This window comes from Simochromis diagramma, unplaced genomic scaffold, assembly GCF_900408965.1.
Source record: "Simochromis diagramma unplaced genomic scaffold, fSimDia1.1 OVJJ01000371.1, whole genome shotgun sequence".
Lineage (NCBI taxonomy): Eukaryota > Metazoa > Chordata > Actinopteri > Cichliformes > Cichlidae > Simochromis > Simochromis diagramma.
In genome coordinates, this window is record NW_024386920.1 from 3,138,449 (window position 1) to 3,154,251 (window position 15,803).

General features: G+C 42.5%; 1 protein-coding gene across 5 annotated transcripts in view; it reads left to right on the plus strand.

Annotated features, from left to right (window-relative positions):
* Positions 1-12,161, plus strand: part of spag9b (sperm associated antigen 9b) — a 38,831-nt gene extending 26,670 nt beyond the window's left edge. For 2 of the 5 annotated variants that reach the window (XM_040036632.1, XM_040036633.1), the window contains 20 exons: positions 324-476; positions 584-641; positions 773-903; positions 1,021-1,077; positions 2,514-2,693; positions 3,841-3,970; positions 4,064-4,153; positions 4,280-4,441; positions 4,649-4,820; positions 4,963-5,163; positions 5,257-5,413; positions 6,228-6,356; positions 6,467-6,547; positions 6,638-6,705; positions 6,789-6,937; positions 7,025-7,196; positions 7,276-7,389; positions 7,568-7,744; positions 8,820-8,951; positions 9,039-12,161. In XM_040036632.1, coding sequence (XP_039892566.1) covers positions 324-476; positions 584-641; positions 773-903; positions 1,021-1,077; positions 2,514-2,693; positions 3,841-3,970; positions 4,064-4,153; positions 4,280-4,441; positions 4,649-4,820; positions 4,963-5,163; positions 5,257-5,413; positions 6,228-6,356; positions 6,467-6,547; positions 6,638-6,705; positions 6,789-6,937; positions 7,025-7,196; positions 7,276-7,389; positions 7,568-7,744; positions 8,820-8,951; positions 9,039-9,142 — 2,617 coding nt within the window. In that variant the 3' untranslated portion in view covers positions 9,143-12,161. Of the gene's footprint in view, positions 1-323; positions 477-583; positions 642-772; positions 904-1,020; positions 1,079-2,511; positions 2,694-3,840; positions 3,971-4,063; positions 4,154-4,279; positions 4,442-4,648; positions 4,821-4,962; positions 5,164-5,256; positions 5,414-6,227; positions 6,357-6,466; positions 6,548-6,637; positions 6,706-6,788; positions 6,938-7,024; positions 7,197-7,275; positions 7,390-7,564; positions 7,745-8,819; positions 8,952-9,038 lie in introns of all 5 variants that reach the window. The other 3 variants (XM_040036630.1, XM_040036629.1, XM_040036631.1) reach the window with 3 other exon arrangements.
* The last annotated feature ends 3,642 nt before the right edge of the window (positions 12,162-15,803 follow it).

Consider the following 15,803-nt stretch of genomic DNA (forward strand, 5'->3'; position numbering starts at 1 on the left):
GCGGCAGTCAGGATCTCTCTCCTGCACTCTCTCCAACCGAAAAGAGTATACGGATGGACACGTATGCGGGACCATAAATTCCACTTTACTTCATTTTAAAAATGGCTGATGAGTGGAGTCATGTTTCCACCTTTAAAATAACCAGCTGGGCATTTTTTGACTCTACTTGATAGACTTTTACCACAGAGTTAAAATTTGTCAGTTTATGGATAAATGAATATAGAAACAACCAATATTGAGGAACAGAGCGATGGTGCCCCCTTGTGTTTAAAATTGATATTACAGCAGATTGTGTGTTTTTCTGCATATGTATTACTTTTCAGAAATGCTTTGAATGTGGTGAAGAATGACCTGATATCTCGTGTGGATGAGCTGTCGTGTGAGAAGGAGGTACTGCAAGGAGAGCTGAATGCTGTCACACATGCTAAGACCAAACTGGAGGAAAAAAACAAAGAATTAGAGGAAGAACTTAAAAAGTGAGTCGGCTTCAAAACACAATGTATAAATGAATTGCCCACCAGTCGAGGGTCTGCACTTTTACAGTTGTGACAGACTGAGTGTGTACTTTGTTACTCGGTCGCAGAGTTCGAGCAGAGCTGGACGAAGCCAAACAGAAGGTCAAGAATGACAATGAGGATGATGTGAGTCCTTGGCGCTTGTTATTTCTGCTTGTTGCATTCGTATACAAGTCTGAGCAGCGTAGAATGTCGAGGTATTTGACTTGCTATAAGTATCGATTATCTTTAAGTAAAGATTGGTCTCCTGCCTGCAGAGTGATGTGCCTACAGCACAGAGGAAGCGCTTCACCAGGGTGGAGATGGCCAGAGTGCTGATGGAGAGGAACCAGTACAAGGAGAGACTCATGGAGCTGCAGGAGGCCGTCAGATGGACGGAGATGATCCGGTAACATGATCATCTGAGTCCATATATAAATGTTCTTCTGCACACAGTAAAATATATGTTAAGACAGGAAGTTTGTTAGAAATTGTTAGAATTTTTTGTTTGTTTTTTTTCTTTCAGGGCTTCAAAGGAGAACCCAACTCTTCCAGAGAAAAAGAAGTCCAGCCTCTGGCAGTTGTAAGCTCAAGTGTTTTTATGTTTGTTTTTTTTTAACTTGAGGACTTAAATCACGACTACCATGATTGTTGATATTTATTGCTCTTCTTCTGTATTCCATGTTTGAATGGTTTCTCCAGGATGTAGGTAAATCTGACATGATAAACATAACTGACCATTGAAGCTCTCATCTTATAACAAACCCCTAACAGAGGAGAGGAATCCAGAGAGCAGTGCCTCTGATTTCAGTGCTCAGACCAGTCGTAGATTCTTGATTGTGTTTTAAAACGGGTTGTAAAAATCAACCACAGAAGCTTCCGAGGCAGCTGTTGTTCTCCTTTGTTAGAGTCCATAAGGATTGAGTTTGGTTTGAGGCTGGGCACTATTTGAAGCAGTTCTTTGGGACTGGAATAACTGCACTTATAAAACCGTATCTGACAAATGTGCATCTCTGCCTTTTTCCTGTGTGTCCCTCTATTCTGCCTGATGTTGTGACGTCTGTGTGCAGGAGGTGTGTTGGGAGGGTTTGTGTAGAGTGGGGAGGGAACTCAGAAATATGGGTGGAGTGTTTTGGTTGAAACAGTTAAAGATATAATAGATTTAATAGAATCTAACACCACATTTAAAAAATAAAAAAATTAAAGTAGCTTTGCATGATTTACAGTTTAAAGCGATTCTTATTTATCTGGTACTGTGCCACTGTGTGTAACGAGCACTTTTAGCTCCCTTCTCCATCCATTTAAGCCAGCTTTCTCCTGATTGGCTGTCCCTTACAGACAAAGGATATAAATAGCAGTTGGAGCTGGTGTGCTCACAGTGGGCAGTTTTCCAGAGATGACCATATTAGGGTTTTCCAGTCTCTCTGACAAAAGTCCAAAAGTAGAAAGAAAACAGTCTGAAAGGAAGAATTTAGAGCAGTGTGAGGCCACAGCTTCAGCCTCAGAGGATTTGCTTGCACATACATTAATTATATATATCATATATACACTAAAGAAAAGCATAATTGGTCCACTTTAATTGACAGATATTTTCCTATGTTAATTAGAAAAATGGTAAAAATGTATCACTGCATGTAGATAGCTAAAAAGCTTGTTTGCTTACTGTAGGGGAGTTGTGGGAATGTGAAGTTGTTTTTGGTCAGGCCTGTTTGCTCTGTGTTGACTAACATCCTAGTCGGTGCTCAGTATTAACCCCGCACTTCCCTGCTCTCCAGTATTCTGGATTTACAGGTGCTCTGATGCTTTTCTGTTTAGAAGACGAATTAATTCCCTGGTTTGAATGAAAGCTAGCATGGCGTGTTGGCACTGGGAGAGGAACCTTTTTTTATTCTTAAACCCTACCTGTGTTGCTGGAGCTACTGCTTTTGTGTCCGCCCCTCTATATGTTTGTCTGTGTGCTTTTTTTTTCCCTCCTCCCCCCCTTTTTCCCTTTCCACTTCCCTGCCCTTACACCTCCAGTTTCAGCCGTTTGTTCAGCTCGTCGGGCGGAGGAGCCAAGAAGCCGGCAGCGGAGGCCCCAGTAAACGTCAAGTACAACGCACCCACCTCTCAGATTCAGCCGTCCGTCAAGAAGAAGAGCAGCACCCTGCAGCAGCTGCCCAGTGACAAGAGCAAAGCCTTTGACTTCCTCAATGAGGAGTAAGTCAGAAAACACACACGCTGTTAGTCGTGTTTGCTGAGATTACTTTTGGAGCACTGACCAAAGATCACAAACATCCCACTCATATTCATTGTTAATTTTTCCAAATATTTTCTTCAGTGATAAATTCTTTGATCCAAGTGTCCAAAAGTATTCAGCTTGTTTTAGCGTTGCTATTGAACTTTTACACTAGGAAATAAAAATCCCACTTCAAATGTTCCATTCATCCATGCTCTTCCACTTCAGGGTTGCCTATCCCAGCTGTCATAGGGCGAGAGGCGGGGTAGACCCTGGACAGGTCGCCAGTCTGTCGCAGGGCTAACACATAAAGACAGACGATCATTCACACTCACATTAACACTTATGGTTAATTTAGAATCACCAGTTAACCCAACCCCACTAACTGCATGTCTATGGACTGTGGGAGGAAACCCGAGTACCCGGAAAGAACCCACACGAACATGAGGAGAACATGCAAAATCCAAGAAAGGCTCCGGCCACGTGGTGCTGAACCCAGAACCTTCTTGCTGTAAAGCAGCACTGCTAACCACCGCGTCACCTCGCTGCCCTTCAACACACATTTGATAAATGAAACATTTAGGCTGTCAAGATTTGAGCTCTGGTCAGTGCAGCCACAGAAACACATGTGAGTTGAGGAGAAGTGAGACAAGTTGAGAATGTGCAGAAAGACACAATGGACAACAAATCAGTAATTAAATCAAGGAGTAAGTCATCAGTGTTTCAGCAGTTTCCTGTACCTCGCTCGAAATCATAGCAGCCTACCTGCACCTCAGTCTGACTGAGAAGCAGATGCCCTGATCTGTAGTCACCTTTCTTTAGTCAGCCATAAACTGTGCAGAGGAGCTGAGGCGGTAGTATAGTGGCTACTGACATGAAAGAAGGCAAATCTTCAGTTGAAGAGGAAAAAAGAAAAATGATCTAAGAAAAATGTTCTTTTCTTTTATTTAGCCTTTAGTCATCTATGAGTTCAATAATTTCTCATAACTTTTCTTGTCTGCTGTCTCTGAACTTCATTCAGTGGCTGTGACCGTATGTAGCAGGGGAAGAGGAGCAAAGTTTAGCGCAGAAGAGAGATGGGGAAATGCAACATGGAGTCGAGTTAATAGCGGCTATTTTGTCCCGCAGAGCGCCAGCTGATAGTGTGGTATCCAGGCGAGAACAGAAGAGGGCTCAATACCAGCAGGTCAAAGCCCACGTCCAGAAGGAGGATGGCAGACTGCAGGCGTACGGCTGGAGCCTCCCTAAGAAGTACAAAGTAAGGAAAGGAGAATATTAATTGTACCAAAGGGAAGTTCACACTAGAACAAAGCGTTAAATGCAGTGACTGTTTGTGTGTTTGGCTTTTCAGGCTAACGGTGGTCAGGCAGAGAGCAAGACGAAGAGTCTACCTGTTCCTGTCTTCCTCAGACCGCTAGATGAGAAAGATGCTTCTATGAAGGTTTTAAAGATTTGGTTCACAACAGGAAATGTCAACATTTTGAGACTTTTGTCTCAGTAGTGTGGTGTAAATTATTAGCTTATTATTCATATGTCTGACTGCTGTATCTGTGTGTCTGTGCTTCAGCTGTGGTGTGCTACCTGTGTGAATCTTTCTGGAGGTAAAACCAGAGATGGAGGTTCAATAGTCGGGGCCAGTGTGTTTTATAGTGACGTGTCAGGACCAGAGAGCCCGAAAAAGAAGATTGGATCTCAGAGCAGTCTGGATAAGCTGGATCAAGAACTCAGGGTACATACGCACACACTTTGATGTGATCTTTGACCTAAAATGCTGACTTCCAAATTTGTATTTTTTTTTATTCTTTGATTCTATTAAAGTAACTTTGTTCAAATTAATCTTTATTTGAATTCCGATGGGTCTTGCTGTTGTCTTTTGGAAACTAAAGGTTTGTTAATAAGTAATTTATTTTCCGCTTCTCTGTTTTTGTGGATCCAGGACCAGCAGAAAGAGCAGCGGCACCAGGAGGAGTTGTCGTCACTCGTGTGGATTTGCACCACCACCAAGTCTACTACTAAAGCTGTCGTCATTGATGCCAACCAGCCTGGGAACATCCTGGAGAGCTTCTTTGTTTGTAACTCTCACATCCTCTGCATCGCAAGCGTGCCAGGTCAGTTAATCAGTGTATTTGTATCCCACAGTTGGAGACGTTTTTTCTTTTATTGTCCTTTTTGTGGAGATAATTCACTGGCCTGCAGAAAACGCACATCAGTTATAAAGAACAGCACGATTTCTCTATTAATTTTCTTCAGGTGCGAGAGAGACAGACTACCCAGCTGGAGAAGAAGTGCCTCCAAACTCTGAGGTGGGACCGGTGGGAGATGGCAACTCTTCAGCAACCAGTACCAGCTCAACAGGTGGCGATAGCGTGCTGGGAGGCATCACAGTGGTGGGCTGTGAAGCTGAGGGAGTAACAGCTGTTCCTCAGACAGCAGGAAAAGATGGAGAAGCCGGTAAGAGCTATCGGGATCACTGCAAAGGAGTCTTCTTCTGATACATTTGCAAAAATAAAACTACTGTGCTTCTGCATGATTGGTTTCCCCCAGAATCCAGACCAGCGGAAGAAGCCACAGAGGCGACAGAGACCAGTGCAGAATCTGCTGACCAACGAGAAAGCCTGCGGGAAATCTACACTGAGCACGTCTTCACAGATCCACTGGGAGCTCAGCACAAAGTAGAGACGCCAGCCAACTACTCTCAGAGGTAACATCAAGAGGCAAAGTGGTGTTGTGATCCAGTCTTGCTAATAAAAGCTTCACTTTGTTTCAGAGCCATAAACAAACCACAGAGCAGCAACAATAGCTTGCTGTAAACCATTTACTGTATCGTGAGCTGCATGTAAACATTAGTGAACGATTACTGCAGTGCATCAGAGCTTCAGGTCAGGCTCTGTTTCTGCATCACTCATCGACTGTGTGCCTTTTACCTTGAAACGTGATCTATACTGAATTATATACTGTCTGATCTGCATGTTTAATGGCTGCATATCCGGCACGCACTTTATTCCTTTGTTAATCAGCTAATGTGCAAAGAAGAACTTTGAAAGATCTTCAGCAAACTTGGAGAACTATTGCTCCGGACCCTTTGAAATCTGGCTGCTTGTTGAGAGCAAAAGGGAAAGAAATGTGGGACCATTTGAGACTTTTGCTCAGTCCTGTATCTTAATCCCCAGTGCATCGCAGTGAAACATTTAATCCATTATTCCTTGAAAAGAAAGTTGGTAAAATCAGTCCAAGATTTTTATTTGTCTCCTTTTGATTGAAGCGGCGTGACTAATCCACTCACTTTTTAAATTTAAGACTTACAGTGACAGACGACAAACAGGACTCATTTAGAAAACTTTGTCCTTTTGGTGATCAAGCATAACGACGATAACTGACTTTTTGCTCTTTTGAAGTACAACAAACACACACAATCAGTCCTTCTTGGACACTCGGGTCCAAACACATAAGATTAAAGTGTCCCAGTGCAGACGTCTGATGTAAACACTGTATTTACTGTGTTCCCTGACGAGCAGGGAGAGCGATCTGCTGAAGGATGGCGTGAGCTTGAACCCCAGCGCAGAGGAGCAGGACCTGATGAGAGAAGAGGCTCAGAAAATGAGCAGTGTTCTTCCCACTATGTGGCTGGGCGCACAGAATGGATAGTGAGATTTTTTTTTTCATTTTTCTTTCACTCAGCACTTTTGTATGTGACTGAATTTAAAAACAGAAAAAAAACCCTCTGTCTAAATCGATGCACCTGCTGTGATTCCAGTGTGTACGTGCACTCCTCCGTGGCTCAGTGGAAGAAGTGTCTTCACTCTATAAAGCTGAAGGACTCTGTGCTCGGCATAGTGTAAGTGCATTCAGACAGGTGGCAGCTGGAGTTTATTTCCTTCCTATTTGCCTGTTTAAACATGTAATTCTCACACATTTCCTCCCACAGACACGTGAAAGGGCGTGTGCTAGTCGGCCTCTCTGATGGCACGTTAGCCATTTTCCACAGAGGTGTAGGTGAGAGAGTTGAGCTGTTGCCACTTCCTTCTTTAACGTGTGTACACAGTATCCAGGTGTCTAACTTGAGTTTATTTTGTAAGATGGACAGTGGGACCTGACAAACTACCATCTGTTAGACTTGGGGAGGCCTCACCACTCCATCCGCTGCATGACAGTAGTGCATGATAAGGTGTGGTGTGGCTTCAGGAACAAGATCTATGTGGTGCAACCTAAAGCCATGAAGATAGAGGTACAGTAACCTCGTGGTAATGATTAGCACTTCTGAAATCTTCCCTTTGCTTCATGTCTAAACTGCTAATGTCTTTGTACACTGCAGAAATCATTTGATGCCCACCCTCGTAAGGACAGTCAGGTACGTCTGCTGGCCTGGGACGGCGACGGTATCTGGGTGTCCATCAGACTCGACTCCACCCTCAGGCTGTTCCACGCTCACACCTACCAGCACCTCCAGGATGTCGACATCGAGCCCTATGTCAGCAAAATGTTGGGTCAGTTCTACAATCGTCCGTCTTGACAACAGCAGCATGTTTTGAAAATGCAGAGATAAAGGTTTTGTCTGTGTTCCAGGCACGGGCAAACTGGGCTTCTCATTTGTCAGAATCACGGCTCTGATGGTGTCGTGTAACCGTCTGTGGATCGGAACTGGCAATGGCGTTATCATCTCCATCCCTCTGACAGAGGGTGAGTCTGAGCTGGATCTGTTTAGTTCTTTTCTAACCTGTTAGTTGAGACTTTGGTTATGCTTATTTGTTCTGTATGTGTTGCTGCCTTTATGTGTGATCTCTGAATGAGCTGTTGCAGTGTAGTAATGACATTATGTTGCTTAATAGTTGATTCACTCCTGCTCTATCATTAGCAGCCAGCAAGGTTACCAAGGCAGCAGGTAACCAACCAGGAAGTGCAGTCCATGTTTATGGTGACGACAGTGGCGACAAAGTCACAGCAGGGACGTTTGTCCCGTACTGCTCCATGGCTCACGCTCAGCTCTCTTTCCATGGTCACCGTGATGCTGTCAAGTTCTTCACAGCTGTTCCAGGTGAGCAAGCAGAAATGGACTAAACAAACTGCAGATGCCCAAATCCTCTGCTCTAAACCACTCACAACCTGAGGGTTTAGTTTAGTTGAACAATGTGATTAATGGTGTCAAATCGTTGTTAAATAGACATGTGATATTACGGCAGTCTTTATTTACTGCAGAGTTACATTTTCTCCAAAACTGTTCTTGGTTAGAGGAAAGAGCAGCAGGTCAACTAATCCCCCAAAACTGGAAAATTAATAAGTAAATCTCCACTTCACAGAGTAGGATACACCCAGAACTGACCAAGGAGATTATATATCTCATCTGGCCTGCTAACAACCAGGAGGGACCAGAAACCTGATGGAAAAAGATACAACAAAATAGTTACAGAATATAGAAAAAAGCAAAATATAGGGAGTTTAATCATTAAAATCTAACAAATGAAAGTATTGTGGTATGAGATTGTAAAGATTCAATGAGGAAAAGTGAAAGGACTCTAGATCCCTCCCAAACATAAGGCAGAAGGACCCTTACCGCGTCGCGGCTGCCAGTGACGACACCTGCGGCTCTTTCTTTGAGGGGCCTCCCTTCAAGTTCAAGTTCACATTACGGACCGCAGCCAGTCTGTCAACAACGCGTTAGCGCGGTTAACTCATTAACGCGTTCGCTCCGTGAAGCCCCACGCACGGGCCGATCAGCGCTAACTCGCTAACGGAGATTTGCCGGGTTAATGCAGTTATGGCGTTAACGTCATTTTAACGAGATTAACGCTGACAGCACTAATTAAATGATGACAAAACAAGTGATGCAAACCTCGGCTTTCGGTCCTTGCTCGTGTTTGTTTCTTAACTCTGCATTAAAACTGAGTAGGCATAAATCCAATGCTTTAACACAACAACTCGGTCCTTTATTTACTAGTAAAAAAGGGAAGGCAATGCTTCGTTATAGTTGCTGTCATTCTCAAACAGCTGACTAACTAGTGAGCTGAAATCTGACTGGGTGTAATTCTGGTAATTAACAAGGGCTAAATGTGAAAACTAGAAAAAAGTGGCTGAGCAGATGCGATCTGGAGTTTGTCCCTCTGTGCTTTTAGGTCACGCAGCTGCATCTGCATCGTGTGCAGGAGAAGCAGCTGGAGACAAGGCGGCAGATGCCACAACTCAGGAAGGAACTAAGTGTATGCTGGTGATGAGCGGAGGCGAAGGCTACATCGACTTCAGAATGGGTGAGTTTATTGCATGACGTGCTTACAGACCAGGCGGTAACGGCGCAGTGGTTGTAGAGGAGAACGTGACGACTTGTGTGTCTGCAGGCGATGAGGACGGAGAGATGGAGGAGGCGGAGGACGCCCCCATCAAACTTCAGCCTAAAGCCGAGCGCAGCCACCTTATCGTTTGGCAGGTGACTCAGGACTGAGCTCTCGAGGCCTGATTTGCCTTTTCCCTCAAACCACGGAGTCGTCGAGGTGGGCGAGGCTTCTCTACAAGTTTAATCAGCACTTTCTTTTCTTCCTCAGTCCTGGACAGAAAGAGTAAAACAAGCAAAAACTGCTCTGAGCTCCTCCTCAACGTTAACCTTGATGCATGTTGTTTTATTATTGTTTTCTTTCTTTTTCTTTTTAATTTCATGGATTTGAAATGTAATCTGTTATAATGCCTCTTTTAATATTATTTAATGTAAAGCGGTTGTTGAGGACAGAATTACTTTTGATTTGTTGTATTTGACATTTCCAGGTTCCCTTCATTCAGTCCAGTTACTGTGTGCCCATGCTGGACTCGGCATATGTAAAATTGGTCAATGAAAACACAACAGAAAGTGGCCACATAATAGTGTAAAATGGAAAGCCTTCATTTGATAACTTTGCTTTTGAAAGTCTTTAGGTCAAATGCAATACACCACATATCAAGCTGGTTTGTGTCTCTTTTGTTTATCTATCCTAATAATCATTTTGCAGTAATGGTAGCCCAGTTTGTGCCTCGTGTGTTGCCGCTACATTCAGGCCACAGATCTGCACCACGCTGCAGAACCGAGCCCTGGAAAAAAGGAGCCCATGTGGAAGCACCAAAGATTGTAGTTCTTCTAATGGCCACTAGAGGTGCCACAGACTTCCATGTTATTATTCCCAACTTCACCCATGAATAACTTCGAAGCCTGTACAGCTAATTAGTCCGTTCAACACAAACGCATACAATCAGTGTTTTTTTGTTTGTTGTTTTTTTAAATATGCAACTTATAATTCTGGACTCTGCTGAATGAGGAATGTGACCAATCAGGCTGCTGAGTTTTACATTCTCAAATTTCGAGTCACTGAAATGAACTTCTGCATCATGTTTGTGCTGTTTGTCCTTCCAATTTTATCAGACAAATAATTTCATGCTGTGAGGTACAGGCTGTTTCTGCTTTGGTTTTGGTGAAATTCTAGCATTTGATTAGTCTTACTGTAGTGTCTGTAGTTACACCTGCACAATTTATAGATGCAGCAGCAGCAGCAGTTTGCAGCATTTGCAGCAGCAAATGTTGCTCTATAACAACTATAAAATGTCTCGTTTTGCACAGGTATTCACGGTCCTCTTGAAAATGTTTCCTGGCACTTCATGTAGTGCTGCTTCGTCTGTATGAATCTTGGGACATAATTTGATTTTGAGATTTTTTCCCCCCCTCCCAGGACGTGTCTTTAGACTCTGCATGGTTGGGGTTGTTGTGTTTCCTGAAAATCCGATGCTTAGCTCTGTGACTGAACCCAGTGTTAATGAATGAGAGGCACAAACTGCAGCTCTAACGGAGTTGCAGTAGCAGCTACCATTTTAACTCACTCACAGAACATTTGATGACATAACAAGCAGAAGCTGCTGTGTCTGTATAAACCTAAAGAAAGGACTTTCTTTAGGTTTACACACCACAGACTTGTACTGAATCCAGGATGAGGTCGAGTCCTTTGGCTCTTTGATATGCGTGAGGACTGATTTAAAGGCTTTGAGTGTAACAGAGTATTAATTTTTTTCTCAAAACAATGCTCTGATTGTTACCAAAGGTTAAAGAATATAAAGTTTTCCACATGCTAAAACAATAGTTGTGTCTGGTTTAAGTGATGGCACCTTTCTGCAGCATGTGAGTCTGCCTCCATGTAGATACTGTGTGAGTTTTTCTAACAGAATTCCTAATGTATAGATGAGATCTATTTTTAGACTTTGATATGTGGGAATATTTTTAGGGTATGGGAAAAGAGAATGTGCTGCTGGACCTAAAACTGAGAGGATAAAAAAAGCCACACTGAGGATTATCACCCCGTGTCCCCCCAACCACCCTCAAAAATTCTTCTTTTTAATAGGAGGTCAAAACTGGAACATATGTGTCAATTAGCAATATCGCAGCCTGGCAGCAAAGCCCCGTTTGCCATGTTCCATATGAACGTTTCTTTTTCATGTCTGTCCCCACTGAGTGCAGTGTGTCAGATGTCCACTGGAGACGGTCTCTGGCCTGCGTGTCAGCACGCTGCACTTTTGTTTTGTTCTTTGTATTGAACCACTATAGCGGAGGCCTGTTCTCGTTTTGCGAGGGTGTGTGCGTGTGTGTGTTTGTGCGTCTTCTCTCCAGGAGAGAAGAGTAATTATATTGCAATTTAGCCATTTCAGTATTTATTTACAATGATTGAGCCTTTGCAATTCAGATTGTATCTTTGTACATGGAATATGAATATATATGATATATATGTATGAAACATGAATGTGGCTTGGGTTTTTTGTTTATTGTATGACTTTACTCAGCTATGCACCTCTGAAGCGGAGTGAGCGTGGGGTGTTTGAAAGCAGAAGCTCTGCTGCCTGTCAGCAGACGCATCAGTTTCCACCTCCAGCGTGGGAAATGAAGTCAAACTGAAGTCTGGGAGGCACTGATTGGACGGCTCCATCCCATCACAGCACGACAGAGGAAACTTTGTTGTAGAGCCTTCAGCAGAGCTCCTCCACACAGCTGTGTCATCCCTCCCCTCTGCGACTGCTTTCATTAACCCAGCAGGGGCTCCTCCTCCTCCATGTTTGCAGTACAAATATCTTGTACGTCTGCAGCATCTATAGCCTTACTTATTTTTAACAATCAATTAAAGCAACTTTTGTGGGCAAGTTTGGTCTGCTGGGTATATTATTATGATTATTATTATTATTGGTTATTATACACATGGTGGCTCTGCTTGTAAAGTGAAACGAACAGAAATCTAGATTTGGGATACATGAAAAGCACACTTCTATTCAAGATGAACCATGATGGTACGGCTGTGCTGTGGTTTCCATCATGGCCAGACTAGGTTATAACATCACAAGTGTAATGATTGTAAAAGGAGGCTACGTGAAGAGCCATCCATCCACTAACACTTTAGTTACACCATCATTAAACTGTAAATCACTAATTGAACTTTTGTTACCAACAGTAAACTATTAATGAAATGTTGCGTGTTTTGTAATCTGTGTAATATTATTTGTATTGCTGCTAAACATTAGAACTAATGTTTGTAATATTTGGATTATTATTCAGTTTCGATGTTATTTGTAGCTCTTTTAGTCGAGTTGTGTCAAGTCGAATAGGTAGTGATGAAAAGGGACATAACAGTTTACAGCAATGACCATCTTAAGATGCTTTCATTTTGTATCCACTGTTGGCCCGATGGTAGCGAAAAATCACAAGACTGAACCTGCAGGCTGCCATTTGTCCCATTTCATTTAGGCACTAAAACTGTTTATATTTAGGGGAAGATTTCGGTTTAGATCCAAATCTGAGCCATTAGGAAGGAGACCTCACAATGTCTGTGACAGGAGGCATGAGCTGAAGGATGCCAGTTGCTTTGTAACCTTAACCTAAACTAAATGGCGGTATTTGACATCCTGGGATGGGCTCACTGATCGGCAATGACTCCTTGCTGGTTTAAAACAAACAAAGAAATCTGGTAATTATTAACACTAATTTTATTAGACTTTTAATTTTATTTTGTCCGTCCGTATCTGGAAGTCCCACAGGATCTTAGCTCAGTCCATTCTCGATCATTTCTCCCATTTTGACCTTGGGACTTCCAGTCCATACTCGGCACAGATATTCCTGTATACTACGCCGGCCACTTGGTTATGGTGTTCCATGTATGCCCTGTCTGCTAGCATCTTGCGCCCTGTTATGTGCTGGATTGTCTCAGGGGCATCTTTACACAGCCTGCACCTGGGGTCTTGGCTGGTGTGATAGACCCCAGACTCTATGGATCTTGTGCTCAGAGCTTGTTCCTGTGCTGTCTAACAGTCCAACCACTGGCAGGACTTCTAGATGTCAGCCACTTCCTCTATCTGCTGGTGGTACATACCGTGCAGGGACCTGTCCTTCCATGATGGTTCCTCCTCTTTCTTGGGTTCCTGCTGCCTTTGGTATTCACTGAGCATGCGGTCGGTTCTGGCCATCTTCCTGATGTATTCATGGATGTTTGTTGCCTCAATCGAGACTGTGGTACTGACACTCACTAGCATTCTGATCTTGATATTTCTCTTCCTTTGGCCAGCTTATTATCCCAGCAGGGTACCTGATCACGCCCGGATCTTCTTCTTACCATTCAGCTGACTCCTCAGGACATACCTGAGACGGCGCTTGGCGACAGTGGGGAGGAAGATACCTCTGACAAAATGCCTCTTTTATTCTCAGGATTTGAGCCACTTGCATCTAATAACATTTGAGCATTTAACATTCTCCAGTTTGAAGGAAGTAACAAACAGAATGGAATATCTTTAGTCAGTGTTGGTGCTTCTAGTGCAGTCAGGTTTAATTAAGGCTAATAACTTAAAGACATAGCTGAGATAAAGACAGCGCTGCCTCTCAGTCAGTTTGAAGCCCTTTAAACATTTTTACCATATGGAGGCTGTTATGTCACTTTCTACAATCCAGGGAGCAAATTTACTTGGCATCAAACGTACTTATTTAGGGTGTTAATTTATCGAAATAAATAGTTAAATAAGCTGACTGATGTCCAGCTTAGACGTTTCCTCGGTATGTTCGATGTTGTGCCAAAATATTCTGCTGTTTATGGAGGTGCCTGATTTAGTGGCAGGTTCTGGAATAAGCCCTGTTTTTGTAAAACTTCCCTTAGCCCTTTTGGATTTCCTTTAATCACCTTGTGTTTCTCTGAATGTGCTCATTGTGCGGGCACATTTGGAGTTTGCTTTTACCCATTTGTATCACCTCAGAGAGTCTGATTGTGTTTCTTCACAAACACTAGGTGGAGTGCTCGACCTACAGAGTGTGAATGTTTTCTCAGTGACTTTATTAGAAGGACAGAGGCACCCCTCCCCTGCCTGCGATTGGTCCGTGACTGTTCTATTCAAAGCCTTGGTTTCAGCCCTTTGAATGAGGGGGAACTGGTGCTTAGCAGCATGAGAGACAGACAGAGAGGCTTTAATCTCTTCCCAAGCTCTTTGGAGAATGCCTGGCTGTCATGGATCACAGTCATGATAGCGGAGTAGGAGGTTAAGTGATGCATATACAGCGGATTTCCTTTTTTCCCTCCCTCAACCTTGATTTTGTACTCCCTGTCATGACCTTCAGACAGAGAATATGACAGCTGTTGCACGGAAGATGTAACCTTAAGTTAGATGTTTGACATTTTGGGGGAAAATCAACCCAGCTAAATAGTTATCTGAGAGGACCGATAGCGCTCAAGGAAAAGAGTATATTCGCACTAAATTAAGGCTTCTACACAACAGCATTTAAATCGCATGTAAAGATTTTAGCATTATGTTTTTTTCAAGTAACCTGCCCATCAAAATATATAAATAGGATCCTAGAAACAATAAAAACACACCATATTGTAGAATTTTTAAAAATTCACTTAACCAAGGATTAAAAGTATGTTCCAAACAAGGTTCATATTTGTGGCCTTAACCTTAGTACAGCCTAAACAACAGTCTAGTAAAACCCAGAGATTTTAAAAGGATATTTATTCTTGCTGAGAGTAGAAAGGTTTGCTGACTCTTTGCTTTTCACACCAGTTTTTTTTTTTTTTTTTTTAATAAAACAGAGTAATACTTAACCTTTAGCAATACAGGACTACTATTGACAAGAAACAAACAAAGAAAAAACAGACTGCAAATAAAAGATGGTCCTAGTCACTGTGACATCGTCACTGTTGAGGTTAAACTTTTGAGTCAACATCTTGTTTTTGTGCAACTTAACATGTTTGGATGGAGGGGTAAATAGAGGCATAAACAGACGGATGTAGTTACCCTGATATTTGAAGTCCTGTTCTGTGCATTTCTACTATTGCCATTTAGTAATTTTGAAACTGGATGTGATGAGAAAAGGGTGAGTCTGAGTGTGAAACTGCTTGCTCACTGGCTAACAACATGTCAACTACAACTCTAGCTATATCTAAAATAAAAAATAATCCTCCTTTGTAAAATGCAGTGTAACCAAAATTTACAAAATACATTTAATAATTTATGTGATATGACCCTAAATGAGGGACTGTGTTTTAAAATGTCAAGTTAAAAAGCCATTTTTTCATAAACGTCTTGTCCCCTGGTGGTCATTAAAAATAATACAGGTTTAGGGCGCTTCTCTGCTGTCTTCACTTTTCAGACTCATAAGCCACATCCATTTTTTTATACTGTGTATGGGTTCAGCATGGACGTTACCAGCTAATGCTAGCAATGTCTACTGTGTCTATAAGCATTCACTGCTAACATTTGATGCTAACGTTGGCTAGCAAACCTAAACATTGGATACCTTTAGGTCTTAATACAATATAAATGAGTAAGCTAAATAAAAAGATTACAACTTGTGCAGTTTTAGTGAGCATGGGATTTAGCTAAACAGACTCATTAGCTACATCTATCCCATACTGTGTATGGGTTCAGCATGGGCGTTACCAGCTAATGCTAGTAATGTCTAATGTGTCTGTAAGGATTCACTGCTAACATTTTATGCTAACTTTGGCTAGCAAACCTAAACAATGTTTAGTTTCAGTGAGCGTGTAATTCAGCTAAACAGACTAAAACCATTCTCTGTACTAGCATGTACATATTTCATATTTCCAGAGCCAACTACATAGTGGCCT